At 43.1% G+C, this 24377-nt stretch overlaps 2 protein-coding genes across 3 annotated transcripts in view; one reads left to right on the top strand and one right to left on the bottom strand.

The window, feature by feature from the left end:
- HHAT (hedgehog acyltransferase) overlaps positions 1-2387 on the top strand; it is a 640323-nt gene extending 637936 nt beyond the window's left edge. Inside the window, exon 12 of the mRNA XM_075595711.1 lies at positions 2298-2387. Within this exon, the coding sequence (XP_075451826.1) occupies positions 2298-2377 (80 nt within the window). The 3' untranslated portion in view covers positions 2378-2387. The remainder of the gene's footprint in view (positions 1-2297) is intronic.
- The window catches only part of KCNH1 (potassium voltage-gated channel subfamily H member 1), a 408948-nt gene that overhangs the window by 16062 nt on the left and 368509 nt on the right, over positions 1-24377 (bottom strand). The gene's annotated exons all lie outside the window — the stretch shown is intronic.

The raw sequence follows: 24377 nt of genomic DNA, 5'->3' as shown, positions 1-24377 counted from the left end.
TATTATAGTAGCGCCGATCAGCATCTCGGCGCTGATCGACGCTCTAGAATGGAGAAATTTTCTCCAATTCGCTCCGCCAACAAAAGTTGGCAAAAAGCTGGTGCTGAGCGGCGAGACATATAAAAAAATCAGGCCCTTTTCCTGGCTCGGATTGATGCCAGGGATCTCCCGAGCTGATACCCATTAATACCAGCACCGGAGGCCCCCGGCATGCATCCGAGGCAGGAAAAATGCACACGGACTGGCACAGCTACAGTAGTAGTACCTCCCTCCCCCTCACAAAACAAAAGCAAATTCAACTGTTATCGACACCTCCCCAGAGCCATTCATTATGTTTAAGGCTTTGATGAACTGTGTAGAGTCTGAAGGCCGGTTTCACACACGAATGCGCACGTGTGATAAGTCCTTCTTGGGGATTTGGTGAGAATGACTTCATATTCAATGTGAATTTGAAGTCTGAAAAAAAAGAATATATATTTTTTAAACATGGCAGCTTGAACTGCAGCTTTAAACTTAATACTGTACTGCATAGTGCAATACAGTATACTGTAGTACTTTATATTTACCTTCATTATAAACTTTGCCAAACGGGTGGAGATGAGCCACTGCTGTCTGCATTATAGTTGACAGGTGACAGCTGGCCTGCTACACCTGTAGTTGACAGCTGCTGAAGATGTTAATCATGTTGGTTGTAAGCATGCTGATACAGGTATCTGTACGTCTAATCTGGTTGGAAATCAGGCTGTAAATCTTGCGGGTATTATGGCGGGGACAGGTAGCAAGGATTGCCGTTCACCGGGTTTTCACTGATGGTAGGACCGTAATTGTAAGCCGGTGCTGTTGTAAAATCGGGTTTAATCCATATAAGATTCGGCAATACCAATCCAGCGCTGGCACATTGCTGGATTGGTATTGCCGAATCTTATATGGATTAAACCCGACCTTTCTCCTTTTGAAGTTGCCATGATCAAACAAAGTGTAAAAATGTGGGATCACACATCAATACCCTCCTCTATCTCCAGGAGTAGGGGCGATGGGAAAAAAGCAATGATCGTTAGTTAAGGTTTGCCTTATCGAACGCTTCCACTCACGAACGTCAGGTGAAAATTTGTGAGAGGAGAGAGGAGAGATCCGGTAGGCGAGCCGAGGTCCAAGGAGGCCAGAGGTCAGAAGTCCGGTTCCAGGCTGGGGTCTAGGTACAGAGGCAAAGACAGCGACAGAGCAAAACAGGAACATCTTGTAGCAAGCACACAGAACAAAAGTCTATGCTCAGCAATCAGCTCCCCCCTCCCCAGATCCACCCTGCGTTCAGAGAGAGGTAATACCGGACACATACATGTCCGGTATTACCTTTCATTTTATACTGGACGCAGGGGAAAAATATCTGTATTCCCTGCTTTTTACATAAAGTACAATAGCACAGCATTTCAAAGTGTCAACAAATAACTTATGAGGATTTAAAAAAGAACACAAATGTGTGTAAATGATGATGATGGAAAGGAATAAGGAATAGAAGGAAGAGGTCGCTTGGGGCATAAACAATTGGATATGATTGAATTTTGACAGGACAGATTTTTTTTTGTAAGTTTGTGTCTAAATACAGTATATTGCAAAGGTAGGTACCTGCAGGTGTCCTTTTGAAAGACAGAAGCAGGGTTGGGGAACCTGTACAAGGCGTATTATGAATGCAGTCTTTACTGTGATCAGCATGGTGCAGGGGGTTTGCCACCTTTTTTACCCACTGTAATTTTATGTCAAGTAAATAACGTGGGTATTTGTAAGTTTGAGATAAGATGAACTGTTACGGTCTTCTACAATCAGGGAAACAATAAAGTAAAATACTTATTCCATGTGTGTTAAAAAGAAAGACAGGATGTGTTTCATTGTGAATGCAACACGCCAATTGAAAGGGGGCAAACCTAATGGGAAACTCAAGAGAGCCTGACTTTGCCTCCCAGTCCTCAATGTTTACCCTATTATCTAGTATTATCTCCCTTGTTTTATTACCCATCCTCCCTATATCATAATATTATGCATCGGTTCAGAAGCTCAATGGCTCAGAGCAGCTACAACAATTAAATTAAACAAAGGCAAGCAATGGGCTTCTAAAGTCAGATCTTGAATATTTGACCCCTAATTAAACAAATGTACCCATCACAAACATACTGAATTAAAGTTCCTTAGTTGACATTTAACCACAAACTGAATGAAATGATATGAATAATGAATGCAAATATGTTGGTTGCGTCCAGAACGTGTTATTTTCCTGCATTTTTTTATTTTATTTTTGCTTTCAGGGAGGTCTATTTGCATTCAAGAAATGTTCAAGGACAACAGAGCTACAAGCAATTACTGGGCGCCGAGAGTCTGGAGCTAAGAAATGTGTCTGATGCGCTCCAAAATTGTTTTCTATACTGTCAATAAAAAGTCTGTCCCATTAGCAATCATTTCAAAACTTCTACAATAAGTGTTTATTAATGTGATGGGCAATAGAGTGAGAAAATGGAACATCTTAACTGGCTTCCAAACATAATGCAGCAATTCAGTAGCTATTCAGATATCAAATATGTACAGTAGCATGACTGCATTCATATTAGCGTCAACAAAATGGGAACCCCCACTGTCAAGGCCATTACATGTTGCTCTAGGTAATTTTGTCATGAAATATGCTTTCCTTCTGAAACTATTTGGTAAAGTAAGTCACGTTCTCGATCTCAGATTGAAAATCCCTACAGAGTTTGACACGTTCAAACTATCAAAAGCGTATTATTCTTAGAGAATAGATAACTCAAACATGTAATGTACAGCTGCAGTGGCCATTATTCGAATAAATCATGCGGTGTATAAATCGGAATACCCATGTCATGGCGCGAGATGTTCTCCAACCGTACCGCCATAGACGCGAGTTGACTCGGGTTTCTATCATGTGCAGAAAATTGCATTTTAGCGTGGGCTGCAATACCATCAAAACTCAAGTAGGCGATCGCGAGTTTTTGTCTTAAAAATTGAATAGCAATTCAACCTGTCTTTTATTGCCGTACAGTTCAGCAAGTGTGTGTGTGTGTGTAATTGTAATTTGAAGACTAACGTTACGAGTTCATACTGTATAGTGTACATGGGAAAGAAGTCCGTTCTGAGGCTCCTTAGCCAAACACAGATTCAAAATATGATGACACATATACAGGATAATAAAAGGAAAAGAAGTAATAAAAACATTGTTACTTCTTCTTCCGAATGTAAAATATTTTTTCAGCTGATGCGTGTACAGTATGTCTAAATGGAACCTTGTTGAAACGCATATGCGTGTCATCACATTTCTATATGTATTATTTATTATTTATTAATCAATACTTTTGCTAGTCTTGCTCTTCTTTTCATACTTTTTTTATTTTATGCACATGCGTGTACTGTACATATGTCTCATTGGAACCTTGTTGAAACGCATATGCGTGTCATCACATTTAGGCGCATGCGTGTATGACTTCTCATTCAATGTGAATTTCAAGTCTGAAAAAAAAACGGAAAAAAAAACGGAAAAAAAAAACCCTTTTTGTTTTGTTTTTCGACATGGGCTTGCATAACAACTTTTGCTATTCTTAGAATCAATCACTAGCTTTTTAATTCTACACTAGTCATGTATACTGTACTTTATGAGGTGGGTGGCATAATATGATTTTTATTTGGGGGTGCGTGGTTCAAAACATGATGACCTGTTCAAAATATTTCTTTGAACTAATAATCCAGCATACAGCCCTCTCCCCCCCCGCCCCCCCACACACAAAAGGCTAAGTATTTCTACTGCTTATCAACACCTCCCCCAAAACCATTCATTTGTAATTGGAGGCTTTGTGGCATAGTGTAATCTTCCCGAGCCCAAGTTCAAACACGCATGCGTACGTGTGAAAAGCCTTTATTGGGGCTTTGGCGAGAATGACTTCTCTTTCAATGTGAATTTCAAGTCTGAAAAAAAAAACGGAAAAAAAAAAACGGAAAAAAAAACCCGGAAAAAAATCTCGAAACCCCTTGCCCCCCTTTTTTGTTTTGTTTCTCGACATGGGTTTGCATAACAATTTTTGCTATTCTAAAAATCAATCACTAGCTTTTTAATTCTACACTAGGCTTGTATACTGTACTTTATGAGGTGGGTGGCATACTGTGATTTTAATCGGCCACTGTGGTAGACTTGGTTTTTACATTATCTGGTTTTAAACACCTGCAAATTGACACAGTGGCACAGACATAACTGTACAAATTACAATTCATTACTTTCTGCCACCTAGCGGATACGCGAAGAATTGCCCCAATGAAATCCGAAACCATTAAATTAAACAGATCAACTGCGGGTGCCTGGCGGCGTGAATGCGGCATTAAAGGCAGCAGGAGTTTGGGAATACCACATGGAATACAGCAGAGCTCACGACAACGGTTCCGTGATTTATTCGAATAATGGCCGCTGCATCTGTATCTTATCTACCAATAATTACACATGCCTACTACCTTCCCTATGGGTTCTTACTACTACGGTGGTTGCAGACAACACATGCAAATGAGACAGGATGTTTGTATTCAGTATTGTATCTTTTTTATTTTATAAAAATGTTTTACCAGAAAGTAATACATTGAGAATTACCGCTCGTTTTTTAAGTATGTTTTGGGCACCGAGTTATAACAATACATGGTTACATTAAAAGAACAGGGTTATACAGTCAATTCACAGACATTTCATGGACAGATAGAGTTGGAAAATTGAGTATAGGGGATAAAGGCCTAGTGAGTTTCAGATTGAAATAGAGAAGCTTTAACATTACCAAACATCAGCGAATGGCAGCAAACGGTTCACACCCTTTGGCTGTGCCAAAGGCTGTCCACCTTTGGGGCGACACAGATGTACACTGAAGGGGTTCAGAATTAATGCAGCTGTGAATACAAAGTTCTTTGTCCTCTTGGCTCATTAACATTCCAGTGTGTGGGGTTGACGTTCCACAAAGTACAAGTAAATGTTAACCCATAGCACACTGGTCCTGTGCAGAGGGGAGCAGCTCTTGGGGATCCCCATCAGGCATCTGCCTTTGGGGCGACGCAGATGTAAACTGAAGGGGAAGAGGAGAAATGTTCATACAATCAGGCCACAAATGCATTGGGCCAAATGTCAATAGCTTGTGTGGTTTACAGGACATCGATGGTGGTATAAAAATGTTCGAGAAAACAAATAATGATGGAGAAGGATGATTTGGGAAGCAGTAACTGAGATTCATGTCACACATTTCGGCTACCGATACAGAAGAAGAATCCCTATCGATGCACACACCTATACTAAATATCAAAATAATAATGTTTTATTGACAAATAGAAAACATAAACTAATTAAAACCACAAAAGTAGCGCTAAACTTAAAAGCCAATGGTGTATTACCAATGATGAAGAGATAATAAAATGAATACTCAGAAATATATCTCCTATGTGATTTCTTTGGAATTTCGACATTACTTACCTACTGTATTATCAGCAACTCATGCTTACAAGCACCCATATATGGTGCAGTGTGAGATATACCTTACCACACCACGACATCTGGTGTAGGATTACATAGGAGATATACAGTTAGGTCCGGAAATAATTGGACACTGACACAATTTTCATAATTTTAGCTCTGTACGCCACCACAATGGATTTGAAATGAGACAACCGAGCTGCAATAGAAGTGCAGACTTTCAGCTTTAATTCAAGGGGTTGAACAAAAATATCGTATGAAACGTTTAGGAATTGCAACCATTTTCATACACAGAAGAAAAATGCACACAATGCGCACCAGGGATTAAAATGATGTGAAATATTTATTAATAAAACAAAAAATAACTGAGGGGATCCAACCCCACCTCAGTACACATAAGCTATAGATCCGGGTTTAAGTTACAATAAACAGAAACCACATCAATGGTGTATCTAATTAGACTAAATCTATAAACAACATAACAAATGAAGACATATATAAAAAGATATAAAAAGACAATGTTCAAAAAAACGGGATGCTTGTACCCCGAATTAAGCTAAAATGATAGCTGAACAAGTGCCTGAGGCTGAAAAGGGGGACGGAGACTTACACTGAAGCCCCAAGCGGGTTCTGCGGTGAACGTATGAGGGTCCGGACCATGCCACCAAACAGATGTTGCCACCGCCAGAGCTCCCTGCTGTTTGTTCGTGGGTCTTTCTGCCTTAAGTTTTGTCTTCAGCAAGTGAAATGCATGCTCGATCAGGTTGGGATCAGGTGATTGACTCGGCCATTGCAGAATATTCCACTTATTTACCTTTAAAAACTCCTGGGTTGCTTTCACAGTATGTTCTGGGTCATTGTCCATCTGTAAAGTCAAGCGCCCTCCAATCAACTTCGCTGAATTTGGCTGAATCTGAGCAGACAATATATCCCTATACACTTCAGAATTAATCCGACTGCTTCTGTCTTCTGTCACATCATCAATAAACACTAGTGACCCAGTGCCATTGTAAGCCATACATGCCCATGCCATCACACTGCCTCCACGTGTTTTACAGATGATGTGGTATGCTTCGGATCATGAGCCGTTACAAGCTTCTCCATACTTTTTTCTTCCCATCATTCTGGTACAGGTTGATCTTAGTTTCATCTGTCCAAAGAATGCTGTTCCAGAACTTGGCTGGCTTTTTTAGATATTGTTTGGCAAAGTCTAATCTGGCCTTCCTATTTTTGACGCTTATGAATGGTTTGCACCTTGTGGTGAACCCACTGTATTTGCTCTCGTGAAGTCTTCTCTTTATGGTAGACTTGGATAATGATATGCCTACCTCCTGGAGAGTGTTCTTCACTTGGCTGGATGTTGTGAAGGGGTTTTTCTTTACCATGGAAAGGATCCTATGATCATCCACCATTGTTGTCTTCTGTGGACGTCCAGTCCTTTTTGTGTTGCAGAGCTCACCAGTGCGTTCTTTTTTTCTCAGAATGTACCTGTTGATTTGGCCACTCCTAATGTTCCTGCTATCTCTCTGATGGATTTTCCTTTTTTTTTGCAGCCAAAGGATGCCCTGTTTTACTTCCACTGAGAGCTCCTTTGACCGCATGTTGTGGGTTCACAGCAACAGCTTCCAAATGCGAATGCCACACCTGGAATCAACTCCAGACCTTTTACCTGCTTAATTGATAATGAAATAATGAAGGAATAGCCCACACCTGTCCATGAAACAGCTTTTGGGTCACTTGTCCCATTACTTTTGGTCCCTTGAAAAGAGGGGGCTAAAGAGATGTAAATCCTAAACCCTTCCTCCAATTTGGATGTGAATACCCTCAAATTAAAGCGGATAGACTGCACTTTAAGCCCATATTAATTATTTAACTGTAACTTGAATTTATTTTGGTACACACCCGAAATAACAAAACTTGTATCAGTGTCCAATTATTTCCGGATATAGCTGTATTGCTGAGTATTCATTTTATTATCTCCTCATCATTGGTAATACACCATTGGCTTTTAAGTTTAGCGCAACTTTTGAGGTTTTAATTAGTTTATGTTTTCTATTTGTCAATAAATTGTTATTATTTTGATATTTAGTGCATCGATAGGGATTCTTCTTCTGTATCAGTTACCTCCACTATCCATCCCTGATAGCACCACGTTTAGTTTCTAGCACTTATGTAAGTAGCTGAGCAGGGCCTTTCGAACTTCTCTCCCCCCCCCACCCCCACCCTCCCATATTAGACACATTTTGGGTAACCAGAAACGTGAAAGGTAATTCCTGAACTTTTGTTGGGTTTTATTTCACCATCAGAAAAGGAAAATTAGATTCTACTGGACTAAATATACCCTTAAATATGAATTCCTAGGCAACTAATGTACAGTTGATATAAATGCAATTAACACTTGGATAAAATTGTGGAAACATAATGTTCTACAAAAAACAAACATATGTATTAATCAAAGAAAAGAAGGATGACAGCTTGAAAAATAGGTCTTGAAAGCTTCTTTAATCATCAGATAGCCAATAAAGCTATCATCTCTAACCAACCGTATTGTTGTCCCTAAGGAAAACACAACAGAATAGGGTAAGTAATTATTTTAAAAAAAAAGTCTTGGGTAGAATCCTAATTGATTAATTGACACAGCACTTAGTTGGATTCTTTTCAGACTTTCATACTATATTTTTTATTTGATATACAGAATAATTGGATGGTGCTGCGAAAAGTTCAAAAGATCAGAACAAATGAGAAAATAAGAAAAAAAAAACCAGCACTGTGTCGCAAGTTAACACAAATAATGAAATCATAAGGCCTTCTAAATTAATACTTTAATACTTGAATTTAAACCTAATGTATTCTGCACAATCAAGTATTCATGTGAATATATCTACTTTTGATACCAGTTGAAATAAAATGGAAATAGCTATTTCATGTAGATTTCACAGTCAAACAGGTCTTCTATCACATGTAGAAAAAACAATACATTCTCTGGTAATTTGTTTTCAGAATCATAACCCACACAGTATTTGGATGAGTTGCAGGGAATACTCATTAACATTCTGTACTGTGAAGTATTAGATTACACACTGTATCACAACAAGCCTGGAGGTTGACAGACAACTCCACACACTTATATGCACATGTATGACGTAATCAGGTAGCAGATACTGTATGATTGTTCAAAAGACAAAATTCCAGAGTATCAATTCCAAGGGAACCTTATACCTGTGAGGGAAACGGGTCTGGGATACCTGGGCTCAAAAACCAGGATTCTGGGGGGCACTGGAGAGCCCCAGTGTAATTACCCTTGCGTACCCGCAAATCATGCCTGCACGTCAGGGAAAATAACTTTGTCCCCCGAACTCCTGCAAACAAATGGAATATATTTTGGCCGAAATATCCCACCTAAAAATTTACACTCACAAAGTTTCATGTCTCTAGGACACTAGGAATACGAAAGCCTCAAGACAGGTCACTTTTTTACTCTGCTTTAACATTGGCTGGAAATACAGCATGGTCGCAGAGCACAGATTCCCCATAGACATACATTGAACTTTCATAGCCCACCCCGTCTTTATGTACAAACGGGTACCCGCAAATTATACACTATTTGCGGGTAACGTAAGCATGGATTTTGCGAATAACACAAGCATGGATTTCGCAAAACAATTTTTTTTTTTTACAGTACATACCGGGTGATGTTAATTGTCAACTCATGATTGACTGTACGTTGCTCCAATTCTGTCTGTTCTCTCCTTGATTTATTTTGATTCAAAGAGTGGAAACAATACATCAGTATATCATTTGGCAGCGTGGAAACCACTTGTGATTGATTTACTATACTTTTTGGATCTCAGCCTTGCAATCAACTGATTAAAAGAGCTAAAGCTGTGATGGCGCCAGCTTTCAGTCTTTTTATTTTCCCAAAAAGGTGGGATTTTGGAAGGGGAAATTGGCAGGAGTCAGAATTCCAGTTGGTGAGATTACGACTCCAGAAGAAAGAAGAATAGGACTTGCACTGGATCAGCCTGACTTGGGTCAAATGGACAACGTTAAGTAGCCCAAGTTAAGAACTTTCAACTTCATTAGAGACAATAAGAATAGGTGGGGTCAAAAAAATCCCTTCACTGTGCAAATAAATCAGCAGGTCTCCCCTCATTGAGTCGGGGTGTCTGTGAACAGAGTGAAATGAGGTGCTCCATCCTTCATTCATCCGTGTGCATGTGTGTGTGTTGCATGGTGTGTGGGTGTGGGCTGTGGTCAATTGATTTTTCTCCTGAGGAAGCTTGTGAATGTGAAACGCGTTCAGTCGCTGTGACGGTAGGGGGTTGCCAGCCTGCATTAATAAAGACACAAACACATAGAGGAGGCATAGAATCCTCCCCAAAAGATCCTCAATAGCTGCACACAGTGCTAAGGTAAATACGTGGGTTTTAAATACCGAATAGCATGGACCGATCTCACCCAGTTACTTCCTCCTCCACGACGTCAACGCGATGACGTCATGCCGACGTTCGTTTCGCGCGTAGGTGGACCTGCGCTTTCTCAAGGTGGGAGGTGCCAGTGTAGAGAAGCGCTATCCTTATATATGCTGTTGTCAAGTGGTGGGAGGTGACTAAACCTCCCTCTTTAAGGCTGTAGCCTGTATACCTGTACCTTAGTATCGCGTAGAGCGCCCCCTCTTAAGGGGTATTGATTAGGGAAAAGAACTTAGTGTGTTTACTCCAGTTATCCTGCCTATCTGTATTCAAGATAATCTGATTATACAGTTGTCTATGCCTTGATGTTTCTCCTGAATGCTGTGCACACATGTTTACGTGTGGGTATTACACACGTGAACATAGGATGTTTAATGAAGGACTTCATTTATGTGTATTAAAGGTTAGCAGCACATATTTTCTGTTGTGGATAAATAAATAAATAAAGAGTATTTATTGTGAGAAATGCAACAATTCCCCTGTACCTATGATCACCCATAAGTGTCCTGATAATATCTGTTCTAGTTTATTACAGTCAAGTGTGTGTGTATACTTAAACTGTATCCCGTAGTGGTAGTACATGATATTTCAAACAGGGATATGCTGACACATAACAAACTCTCATTTATAATGTGTATAATCTGAATAGTAGTTTATTAGTATCATATCATCAGATATATATCCCCATGATAGTTTACTTATATGATCTCTGTACAGGCTGGAATTATATTGCATTTCTATACATATACACCTCTCCCATATAGCAATGTTCGGACCAAACTTCAACTTCAATGAGTATGTATTATGTGAGTATACCCACAGAATGGTATGTTCTGTTAGTGTAGGAATGTCCTAACCTATGTTGTCCGCCCCGAGGGTCAAAACGGACACATAGTTTATACTGTATACCATACACCCCCCATAAAGATAGTATGTTGTAGTTGTTCGTTTAGAGTGTAATAGTGGGTGTAGGATTGTGGGTAGCTATAATATTGTCCGCCCAAAGGGTCAATACGGACAGAGCTTAAAGCTATATCTCAAACAACCCTCATAAGCAGATAGGTTTAATAAATACATATCCCAAGGGATTGGCCCATTGCTTTAAATGAAAGAGGTATATATGTAGCCTTCAGTTGTGTATGGATTAATAAAGGTCAAGCCCGGCTGGCTCCCTCTAGAAACCGTATGTCAAGGGCTGAAGTGTCAGCTCTTGGATCTAGTTGTGCACCCTAATGTATTCTCCTGTATTTTTGCTCCCATTTTACATTCCCCTGCAGGAATGTAAGCTAGGGATGCCAGGTACAGTTAGGATCCCTGTTAGGACATAGCTGCAAGTCAGGGATTGAGCAACAGATTAAGGGTGGATATTAGGGACCAACTAGGGTCCTAGAGACAGACATGAAACATCGTGAGTGTAAATTTTAGGTGGGATATTTCGGTCAAAATATATTCCATTTGTTTGCAGGAGTTCGGGGGACAAAGTTACCGGAGGTCCAGTAATTTTCCCTGACGTGCAGGCATGATTTGCGGGTACACAAGGTGAATTACACCGGAGCTCTCCAGTGCCCCCCAGAATCCTGGTTTTCGAGCCCAGGTATCCCAGACCCATTTCCCTCACAGGTATAAGGTTCCCCAAGGTCTATACTTTATTAAAGTATGTTTTATAATGTTTTACACTGTATGTATAAATGTCTATGCAGTCAGCCTGGACATTAACATAGGTGCTAGGATGTCTGCATACATTGAAGTTCAAAGGAGGAAGGAGGTCCAGAGAACAGGGGGCACCCCACTGGGGCCTTTTTGTAACTGCCAGACTTGATGGAGCCCGCCCAGCGGGTGGGATATGAATTAGCTGGGGGAAGTGGGCAAATTCATCTTTCCCGCCCCCCCGTTTTTTCAAGCCGGCTTGGCACGTCCCCTCCTCTGACATCAGCAGCCAGATGAGCCCCCACTTTGATTGGCTGGTGGGAAAAGTTCCCACGCTCTGATTGGCTATTAGTCCCTGTACCATGTTACGCATAGGACACCGAAGTCTATGTTAGGGGCTGCCCCAATCAGAGCTCTCAGTCTTCCAGACTTACAGGTAACCTTGGGACTTGGTCCAGTGTCGGCCCGGCAGGTTATCCCAGGTGTTTTGCTCGCAATAGCAAAGCACATGGGCAACATCAAGAAGAAATAGCTCACTCAGTGAGTGCTGAATCAGAAGTCTTAAGCATCACAAAAAGGGCGCGGTTATGGATTTTGCGCCACTCCACAACATTCTGGCAACACTAATTTCTGCAGATTGCAAAACCGCCACATGGTTTGCGTCGTTCTGGCAGGAATCCATTTCCTATAGATCTGTACAGCCCATAGTTGAGGTTTACCAAGAGTAGAATGTACCCCAGGCTAGCAATGCTCCATCTCAATACGCTGCTCACGATTACAGTCCATTACAAGAAGCAAAAACAATAGTTATAAAAGTGGTGCTTAAATCTATTCTATATAAGTGAGATGGTGACTTGTAATCAGTGCACGTGAAATTAATATATAATATATTCGTGACAAATAACATAAGTAAATACGAATGAATAAAATAAGATGCAGCTTCAACCCTTCATGTAGATTGCTTTTCCTCAATCCAAAGAATGTCATGTGTCCAGGATTTTTGGGGAGCGGAGGTGTACAGTATATATAAAGAAAAAACACAAGCATATAGTGCAAATATGTCTTTCAAAAACTTGATTCTTAATGAGTTCTTAGTAGAAACCAGAGAAATTTGTACAAATTTCTCAGTATGGGTATCTTTGCCCCGAAATAACAGCTTTCACCAAGATATGCACATAAATGTATGTACCGGAAATAGAGCAGAAAAACAGGACATAGCGCAGACTGTTCAAACATTATCTTCTTAAAACACAATGTTAAAAATGCACTCACATTTTTAAAAATATAATCACGCAATTCGGATAATATTATCCACGCCAACATAATTCAGCTCCCACAATCTGTGTAGCGTGTAACGCCCGTTCTCATGTGTCTGGAAGAGAATCCCTCAGAGTGGCTGGAGGCCGAGCTGTAAACGGACAGATGATTCTGTGTACGCCCTCCTCCTAAGTCACTCGAAATCGTCACGTCTGTAGGAGGAGCCCTCAGACGGTGTAGAATATGGGAAGGTATGCAGACCAGTATCATCCAATGTGTCCCTCTGCTACCCAATGTTAGATCGCACTCTACGCGTTATACCTATGCAGGTTTCATCAGGAGTGTCTTACGATGGTGGTTGCACAGTATAAGTACCCTATCTCAGCTTTTCATTGGCTCTCACTAAACCAATGAATGAGTATCTCATACAACTGACTATGTAAAGGCTAAAAATTGGAGACATGCATATCACGACATGGATATATTTACACATTGTAAAATTTAATGTACAGCATACAATGAATTCCAAAAATTGTTATAATAATAAATTGTACAAAAGATCTCTATCTACTTAAAACATTTGCAATAAAATGTATCTGGGAATCTGGAAAGATAGAGGGAAAACAAACATTAAAAACATGATAGTTAAAATACAACAGAAGGAACCTATATCTAAATGAAAACACTCAGATCAAAACCAGCATTCAAACCGAGGGGATCGGTCCTCCGATCAGGGCTTCCCCCTCCCCTCTCCGGGTCCGCCGGGTCCCCCGGAGCCCCCCACCGCAATCCCCCACATCGCGGGACACCAGGGCTCCCTCGGGGAGCCCTGGGCACGCATGCCATGCGCGCACGCTCCCGATGAAGCGTGATCGCGCATCGATGACGCGCGGCACGCCGAGGGAAATAAACGAGCAAGCAGGGAAACCTCCCGGCTTGTGGCACTAGCCAGGTGAGGATAAAGTGTGCCGCCTCTGTATGGTATTCAATTGATGAATCCAAAATGAATCTCTCCTTATGAGATCTACATCGCAATCTCCACCTCTCCAGTGTGGTAAAACTAATTCAATACCCATATATTTTAATCCAGAGGGATCAGAACCATGAAACATGAGGAAATGTTTGGAAACAATAACTCACAACAGCTGGGGAGCGAAAGCACATTAGTGCCTACGCTTACCAACTAGAAGCTCATTTTCCAACGCACTCCTGGGCAATTACAACTTAACGTTTAATTATTCACATAATAAAATAAGTTCTACATACAGAATTTTAATAATAACATACAATGTACTTATATAGGGAGGGAGTGGGGAGATGGAGATGAGCTGAGGTGTATAACACTGTAGCATATGCCTGAAATAAACCAGCAAAGCTAATTAACACCAAATAAAGCCTATAGATATAGTGTTTACAAATGTTTGGAAACACTATGTGTTTCCAACTTTCTTTTAATATTTCCCACATGCTCAAAAATTCTGGTGCGCAAGGGTCTAATGGTCTTCCCAAAATATTGTTATCCACAGGGACAAGTTAAAAGGTAGACTATAAATTTGGATCTACAAGTGATATGTCTTTTCCCTGTGGTGTATGATACAAATGAATTCCCTGAAATAGAGAATTGATTTAAAAGCTTAGCAACTTTGGCAACTGAAAAACCCTTTAGGAAGGTTGAGCCATCCTGTTGTGGTGTTATCTTTCTTACACTTCAGAGCACTAGGGGCTAATATACCTTTGATATTTGGTGCTTTTCTAAAAAGTACCTGAGCTGTATCTGGGATATGATTCCCCAATACAGGGTCGTTTTTTAGCACATGCCAATGTTTATTCAGAATTCATTTTATATTGCCTGCTTCTCTGTTATATTGGGTAATGAATGAAAACCAAACCGTCTCTTGAAAAGTCCCAAAAGTGTCCTTGAACAGATAGGCAGTGAAGGGGTCAACGAACGGTTCACACCAAATGATAGTGCAATATGTACTCTTTTTTACATATTGCACTATCATTTGGTGTGAGCCGTTCGTTGACCCCTTCACTGCCTATCTGTTCAAGGACACTTTTGGGACTTTTCAAGAGACGGTTTGGTTTTTATTCGGAGATATTATTATTTAAAGGACTGATTTGGCGCCGGCAATTCTTTCTTTTCTCTGTGGTTCATTTTCTGACTGTACAGTCAGTATTTGCCAGGCTGCCTGCAATATTTATTTCAAGTATTGTTGTTATTATTTTTTTAGCGCTGTTTTGCACCATCTTTTTTCGTTAGATTGGGTAATGAATGGTACATCAACATTTTTTATAATCTGTTTATTATTTGGTTTTAAAATTTGATCTCTAGTTAGAGATATAGTTTTTTCTAAAGCTTTATCTATATTGTCTTTTTCATATCGTCTTTCCACAAACTTTTTTGTTAGAATATTGGATTGTTCTATGAATATCTCATCATCGTACATTTACGTTTTAATCTCCTGCACTGTCCGAAAGGGATATTTCTTATCCAATTTTAAGATGACAGCTTGACTGTAAAATGAGATTATAACAATCTACCTCCTTGAAATAATTGCGAGTTTTTATCTTGCCACCCTCTATATATATAGTTAAATCCAGAAAATGTATGGTAGAATCGCTCACAGTAGATGTGAATTTTAAATTTACCAAATTACAGTTCAAATATTCTAAGAAATCATCCAAACTCTCACGGGCCCCTTCCAAATAAAAATGATATCATTGATATATCTTTGCCATGTGACCAGGTTCGCATACAAGCCTGCCCATGACCAAATATGGTCTTGTTTCCAAACACTCATGAAGAGGTTAGTGTAGCATGGCGCGAACCCAAAATGTTGGTTCACTAAGTTCTATCTCCTGATAGAAAATGGAGGGTCCCTTAGGTACTCTCACCCCTAAATTGATTTCTCCCAACCTCTTACGAAGGGCTTCAGCTATTTCCTCAGTTGATAGTTGACCTTCCTCCCACCAGTGATCAACTACAGGACCATCCACCAGCAGTAGCCGAGTCCTGTTCATACTGGAGAAGTAGCCCTGAAACATAGGCTCCCACCACTTAAGATGTTCCCCGGACTGATGTTCTATGTGTGAACTACTGGACCTTGTGTCCATCTTGGAGGACACACCAGATGTAGCTGACTGTTGGGACAATGATAACTCCCTAAATGACATGAATGACCCAGGGGATCTAGCCACTGGTATGGCTATGGGCATTGCAGTTACTCACACTATATAACTACTGTAGGAAGTAACAATTTTGAAGTTGACCATACAATTGCTGTTGATCTACATGCTCCTACGTATGGTAGGTCTAAAGAATATCACAATGCAATATGCAAACAATGTAATGCATGCCAGAGCTAAATTTGCACACCACGGTCTTAAAATCCTGAAGTCCTACTGTATCTAACATTAAAACCTCTTGTTGAACCAACGGCACATCTGAACTGTATCACGTCACACTTTGTGTATCTTCGTTAATTTCAAACACAAGAAAGGTTTCTGTCACGTTTGTTTTTCTCTCCCCCAATATCTCGGTCTAATCCAGCACTTTGAAATTTTGTTGTGATTTGCTAGCTTCAAAGTATCAGCATCCGTTGGTGCTTATGTGATGTTGTGGGCGAGCGGGAATAAAAGGAAACATCTGACTTCAGCAGAAGCTAACGTTCCTGGTAAACTTACAGTGTTTCTAATGAAGTTTAAAGCTTTCTTGCCTGCATCTTGAAAGCATGCCTTCTCCTATTTTTGCTTGACTGTCTGCTGAATTTTCCAATCTATTAACTTCCATCAGACACGGGGAATCTGTCTGAGCAAGTGAATTGTTTAACTTTCCACACAGTTTCCCTTTGCTTATGTTGCCATTATTAGGTGAAGTTCTTTTCCACCAAAACAAGACAGCTCTAAGGGAATTTTCTTCTTTTGCATTATGGGGTTATCATTGGATGTGGTACCCTGGGGAAGTATTGTGACTGTCTTCATTTGATAGTTGATGGGTTTCTTGAAAACAGTGCGATTTACAAGGGACTGCTACATTAACTCCTGTGCTCCTAGGACAGGGCTGGGCAACTCCAGTCCTCAAGGACAACCAACTGGTCATGTTTTCAGAATATCCCTGCTTCAGCACAGGTGGCTCAATCAGTGTTCACCTGTGTTGAAGCAGGGATATACTTAAAACCTGACCTGTTGGTGGCCCTTGGGGACTGGAGTTGCCCAGCCCTGTGTTACAGGGTGCCAGAAATGCATTGCAGTGCCATGTCTTGTTGTCCCCTTTTTATTTTAGCAAAGGGGGTTTCTCAGACATCCTCATAAAAGAGGATATTTCCATTCTCCAGCTAATGACTGGAATTAAGAAAAGTGGCAAATTAGAATGGGATAATTTTAATTTCTCAATTTAGTTCCTTAAATATTTATTGGTATGAGCCCAATTTGTTTGGATGTTTTTAAGGGCCTTTTTTGTAGATAGTTTTATTTGAAGAAAACTGGCACCACCACTTCAAAAAGTATTATAAAATGAGAAGTGCAGTAAATATTGGCTTTCGAAAATGGCGTCGGCAGATGCCGTAACAGGTAAAGCAGCCACTATGGATGTTTTTAATATTGTACAATAAATGTGGGGTTTTTTTTAATATAGGAAGATATTAGTTGCTGCATTCTCTCACTCACTGTGCTGAGTACCTACGGCGAAAATAATCCGGACATTACAGCGACCGTGAGACTTTTCTTCCATTGAGAGACATGACTACAGGAACTTCCAGACAGTTTGCAGCTGACACCGAGCACTGCTGGAATTGGTGAGTTCCTCCCCTACAATATTTCCTGTATACAGTAAATAATGTCACTATGCAGATATTGAAAGATGCTTTCAATGTCGCTCTCTTTTTTTTTTTAGCAGGTTACACATTTTATTACTACCATAATCATAGCTGTACTATTAATGATAACTGAACTATTGTAAAACATACTGGACACCTAACAAGCTCCTATTGAACCCCCAAAATGACCACAACATATATATAAGCATATGAGTGTCACAGAGGAGTGCTACTGAGCATGGCAATATATATTTAAAACCAGAGACAGACCATAAAACACAGACAAAGCTCAGTTTTAGCACATCCAGTGAGACTCATACACGGTACAGTGCCTAAATATATATGTATAAATATCTAATAAGTAAAATGGTCTTTTAGTTTGACATTTTTGGCCAAAATTGTTGTAAGCCCCTGAGCCAACGCCACGGCAGACCACATATCAGGGGTCCCTAACGCTAATATAAATTCTTAATAACCTGTGTAATAACAGGAAGAATGATTTATAGTAAATCTGTCAATATTAGTTGCAAAGTTCTAAGTCTGACTAAAACTTTTATTAACCTGTACATTACCAGGAAAAGCACTCTGTATTAGAGATGTCACAGCCAAACTGCAAACAGGCTAGTTCCCCTGAGTGGAAGATGCTATTGAGTGAGCCCATAACCATTTAAATGTGGGAGGGGGTGAGCTTAAATTAGGTAGGAGGTTGCCACCCTCCAATCAGCCATGACTAGCTGGACAAGAATAGTAAAACATACTGGACACCTAATAAGCTCCTATTGAACCCCCAAAATGACCACAACATATATATAAGCATATGAGTGTCACAGAGGAGTGCTACTGAGCATGGCAATATATATTTAAAACCAGAGACAGAACATAAAACACAGACAAAGCTCAGTTTTAGCACATCCAGTGAGACTCATACACGGTACAGTGCCTAAATATATATGTATAAATATCTAATAAGTAAAATGGTCTTTTAGTTTGACATTTTTGGCCAAAATTGTTGTAAGCCCCTGAGCCAACGCCACAGCAGACCACATATCAGGGGTCCCTAACGCTAATATAATGTCAAACTAAAAGACCATTTTACTTATTAGATATTTATACATATATATTTAGGCACTGTACCGTGTATGAGTCTCACTGGATGTGCTAAAACTGAGCTTTGTCTGTGTTTTATGTTCTGTCTCTGGTTTTAAATATAACTGTACTATTGGCCATGTTTATGAGTTCAATATGTTATTTCTATAACATGTGTAACGGGTTTCCCCCCCCACGATCGCAGATTATACGGTGGGAGCGGAGAAACATACGGTGTTACCATAGGTGTGTGTGGTGCGTTACCTGTTGGCTCACAGGAGGGCTAAGCTTCCGCCACGGGGAACCTGGGGCAATTACAATACTATGGACAACCACTTACAATAGGTGCAGCGCCTCCACCTGTGATGGCTCCCACCAGAGGGGGAGTGGTTCCTCGCAGGACAATCAATAACCACGTACAACGGAATTGATAATGACTAATACCTTTACTAACATGCATAGAAGGAATACAACATCAACCCATAACAACAGGTGTCCCTCGCTAAGGGCAACCTGACTACGGCGTCTCGCTGGACGCTAACCTATGCGTCACGGCGGACGCTAACCTTCCAAAGAGTGATCCCACCCCGTGTCCAGTAACCCCAACCCAATGTCTCGCACTCCCAAGTCATATACCAATGTGTGTGTGTGACTGCGCAGCCACTATGTCTGGTGATAGGCCTTGTTGGTGCACGTGAGTTTGTAGGTTACCTGCCCGGGCTCCAGCCACGGGTGCTGCTATACCACTGGGGTTGGATGCGCCGGGATATCCTCCTCCACGTGGGGTGAATTCCGGCGTGGATAATATCACGGCAGCTCCGCACCGTCGGTACCATGGCAAGGATCTGTCTGCTGCCAGCAGGCCGCAGTCACGGCTTGCTCGGCCTCCGTGAAGATAGTCCAGCTCTCTTTAAGGTTAGGCTTGAGCCCAAGCCTCGTGGCGGGAAACACAGTGTCCGCTGGATCCCTAGCTAGCGAATAGCTAATGGGGCAGGGTCCCTAACCTAGGGCCTGTTCCTACAACACTCAACTAGTGTGACTCAGGGCTATCTGGGGCCTAGGGGAATTACTGGCCTAGTGCAGAGTCACTGACTCCTGCACCCTACCTCCTTCCCCTAGCTGCTCCAGTCACCAACTGCCAATGTGCTCTCTGCACGCGAAATGTATCAATCTCCTCTCCTGGGAGATCCTTCAGCCCTATTGGCTCCCTGGCATCACGGGGGGCGCTGCTGGGGCTCATGGGACCTGTAGTCCTCTTCAAGAGCCTTCCCTGGTAGGCTAGGGCTTCACGGGCTTTGTCGTCCCCCTCTCGCGCATGCACGATCTCCCTGGCCTGTTCCTACACTCGCGGGGCTCCCTTGCGCATGCGCGATTTGCTGGGTAATGGCGGCGCCCTCTTCGCCGGCCGCCGGGACCTTAGAGACGCGACCGCGGCCTTAGCGATGGCCCGATCGCGTCCCCGGCATCCGGCCCGCTTGCGGAGAAGAGGCGCTGCTCCCTCCTCGGCCCCCACCCTCCGGAATGGCCGTCGGGTCTGCCGCTGGCCTCCGGCAGTACCGTCATCGGTGTTGGCCACGGAAGCTCCCTGAGAGGTTGCAGGGGGCGAAGGGTGACCTGGCTACATCCTCCCCCTGGTAAAATCCCCAACGTCCTCGCTTGGGACACAACTCAATGTAACTATATACAAAAGTTATATAATGAAAATGCATTTGAAAACATAACTTAGCACATACATGACTCTACACAATATTACACAATTCTGTGAGCATCACAATCACAGATTGGATCTTGCTCCGAGAGCACTGCTGAGCCTCGTAATGGGGTGCCCCCATCTGATCATAGGTTACCCGAGTTGGAGGGTACCTGATTTTTTGGCTCCGTCGGAGTTGTTCTTCTGCAACTCCCTCGGGGGAGTAATAAGCACAGTCCTGAGGCTCAGCCTCTTCCCTTGAGGGGAGAAATGTCTCTGCACAGTCTCTGTTAGGCACAAAGCTCGGTCTCTGTGGATCCAAAGGTTGGCCTGTTGGTACCACCTTAGTAGGCGTTGGCCTACGGGGCCCTTTACTCGGAGCTCCTCCGGGAGATGCCCCTTCTGTGGAGCAGTCCCTTTGAGAGGGTCCTTCCATAGGATCTTCAGGAGTTTCAGAGTGGGTCTCGTTATTGACAGTCTCTTGACCCAGCTCTGATAAGTCGGGCTCACCGTTGAGCGGTGTAGCCAGTATCTCTGTCTCTTCATCTTCCACTTGTGGAATGGGGAGAAGATGATTGCGGTGCCATACCTTTACCTGGCCGTCAGTGTCTTTGATGCGATAGACCGGGAGGCCAGGCATCTGGGATTCTATTTCATACACTCCGTCTCTCCATCGATCGGCCAATTTGTGTTTGCCTGGTATGCCCAAGTTCCGAAGCAACACAGCATCTCCTGGCCGAAGTTCCCGATATCTGACCTTATGGTCGTATCGCCTCTTATTGTCAGCATTTAGCTTAGTGGTGGATTTCTCTGCCTGCTGGTACGCCTGCTGCAAGCTGTCTTTGAGTCGTTGCACATATTTGAAATGGGTAGCATTATGTATCCCATCCGTTGAGACTCTAAGACGCATATCCACTGGCAATCTCGCCTCTTGCCCAAACATGAGGAAGTATGGGGAGAATCCAGTTGACTCGTGTCTGGTGCAATTGTACGCATGCACCAAGGCTTCCACGTGTCGACTCCACTCCGATTTCTGAGCACTCTGTAGTGTTCCGAGCATGTCTAGTAAGGTCCGATTAAAACGTTCGGGTAGTGCATCCCCTTCGGGGTGATACGGGGTCGTTCGGGATTTAGCAATGTTCAGCATTTTGAGCAGTTCCCTGATCAATGTACTCTCGAAATCCCGTCCTTGGTCAGAGTGAAGGCGGTTGGGAAGGCCGTAATGTACAAAGTACTTTTCCCATAATATCTTCGCCACGGTGATGGCTTTCTGGTCTTTAGTAGGGAAGGCTTGAGCATACCGAGTGTAATGGTCTGTGATGACCAGCACGTTGCATATTCCCCGGCTATCAGGCTCAATACACAGAAAGTCAATACACACGAGGTCCATGGGACCAGAACTTTTTAGATGGCCCATGGGGGTGGCTCGGGTAGGCAGGGTCTTGCACTGTATACACCTAGTACAGCGGCGACAGTGACGTTCAACGGCCTCTCGCATATTGGGCCAGAAAAAGCGATCTCTGACCAACCCAAAGGTCTTTTCTATCCCAAGATGTCCATGATCATCATGTAGGGACCTCAACACCAGGTATTGTAAGTTCTTAGGGAGAACTAATTGTCGCCTATCCAGGTGGTTGTGGTATTGCACCACCCGATATAGTAAGCCATTGTCTATTTTGAATTTTTCGTATTCCCGCATGAGCACAGCAACTAAGTCATTTGGGGCACGCTTCAGGGTTGTATTCCTCCGGGCAACGGCTTGTCGGATGATACTGACAACAGGATCTCGTATTTGATAGTCTACCAGATCTTTCCACCGTAACACCTTGTCATGCGTGATGTTCATCCCCTTTGGATCACAGTAGGCGGCTGGGACAGCCTGCGACCGGCATCCCAATGAGTCGGCCACTCTTAATTCTGAAAAGGCCACTTGGTCGTGGACGATGGCGGCCATACTACACATAGCTCGTACTCCGGGTCCGGGGAGTTCCTCCCATTCCTCATCGTCCGGAATAGCACTTAACCCGGGCTGTCTGGATAGAGCATCAGCCCCTATATTCAAAGGTCCCGGCTTATACTTCATAGAGAAACGGTAGTTGCTTAGGGGGGCCAGCCAGCGGTGTCCGGCGGTGTCCAATTTGGCCGAGGTGTTGACGTATGTGAGGGGATTGTTATCCGTCCTTACCTCCAAGGCAACACCATACAGGTAATCGTGGAGCTTCTCGGTGATAGCCCACTTGAGAGCCAGAAACTCCAACTTGTGGACAGGGTACCTCTGTTCACTGGGGGTCAGACTGCGACTGATGTAGGCGACAGGCCGAAGACCCTCGGGGTGCTTCTGGTGCAGGACGGCGCCCAGTCCATTGAGACTGGCATCCACATGCAGAACGTATGGTTGTTTGGGATCAGCATACGCAAGCACCGGTGCTTCGGTCAGACATTTCTTCAATTTAGAGAAGGCCTGTTCGCACTCAGACGTCCATTTATCGCCAAACGGTTGGCGAGCAGATACAGTCTTCCTCCCGGTTTCTTCGGGGTATATTTTCAACAGATTGTTCAGGGGTTTTGCCTTACTAGAGTTTCCTTCCACGAACCGACGGTAGTACCCGCAAAATCCCAGGAAGGATCGCAGCTCCGTAACATTCTCGGGACGAGGCCAGTTCACGACCGCTTCTACCTTGGCGGGGTCGGTGGTGATCCCTTGGGCGGATACGATGTGTCCCACGTAGGTCACTGAAGTATGGCAAAACCGGCACTTATCTAGGGACAATTTCAGCCCTTCATTCCCCAGACGGTCTATTACTTTAAGTAACCGCTCTTCGTGTTCTTCTAGAGTTCTTCCGAAGACAATGATGTCATCCAGGTATACAAGACACTCCCGCGGGCTCATGTCTCCGATAGTCTTCTCCATCAGCCTTTGGAAGGTAGCAGGCGCCCCACATATACCTTGGGGCATATGTGTGAATTGGTTGAATCCCAAGGGGCAGACGAAAGCTGTTTTCTCTTGGTCTTCCGCAGTCATAGGCACCTGATAATACCCGGATCGGAGGTCGAGCACGCTAAACCATTGGCTTCCATTCAGCGCGTTCAGGATCTCTTCAATGCGCGGGAGGTTGTACTGATCTGGTATCGTACAATTGTTCAGGGTTCGATAGTCGACACCCAGTCGCACGGACCCGTTCTTTTTCTGCACCACCACTATGGGGGACGCATAGGGTCCCCGGGACTCCGTCACAATCCCAGCGGTCTCCATGTCGTGTAGGGCATTCCTCACATCGTCCACATCACGCGGGGCAATGCGACACGAGCGTTCTCGGAACGGAGTGGCATCGCTCAGTCGAATGGTATGTTGGGCACTGCGACTGCACCCCACATCCATCTCACTCGTGGAGAACACATGTCGTCGTTGGAGCAGCTGGGTTGTCAGACGTTCTTTCCACTTGCTGGACAGCGCCGACTCATCGAAGTCGAAGTCCAGATCGACTAACCGTTCCTCCGCGACCGCCGCCTTCACCTGAGGCGTGGTTTCTACAGGGCTGACTGGATATATGCACCCTAACTTCTGGTCGGCATCAAATTTCATCGGGAAGGGGGAGAGATTCTGCACATACACGTGGGTTCGTAGAGGGATCTTAGCCGTCCACTCCCTCACTTCAGGTAGTACCCTATATCCTCTCTGGACCTCTTCTTCTTCAGGCGTATTCTCCAGAGAGAACAGCTGGTCGCTCTCATCTCGTTCGGGATAACAACACCAGACGGCCATCTTTTGCACTCCCCCTGGTAATATGGTCGTCAGTCCGCGTTGACGGTTGTAGAGATCCCCGTGGCGCTCCATGGCGTATACCCGTTTGCACTCTTCTCGTAGGACCGGATCTAGGAGAGAGGTAGCTAGCGGCAACTCGTTAGTCTCTTTCAGA

Source organism: Ascaphus truei, chromosome 4, assembly GCF_040206685.1.
Source record: "Ascaphus truei isolate aAscTru1 chromosome 4, aAscTru1.hap1, whole genome shotgun sequence".
Classification (NCBI taxonomy): Eukaryota; Metazoa; Chordata; class Amphibia; order Anura; family Ascaphidae; genus Ascaphus; species Ascaphus truei.
The sequence above is the reverse complement of the archived record's forward strand: the minus strand, read 5'-3'. Positions and strand labels throughout refer to the sequence as shown.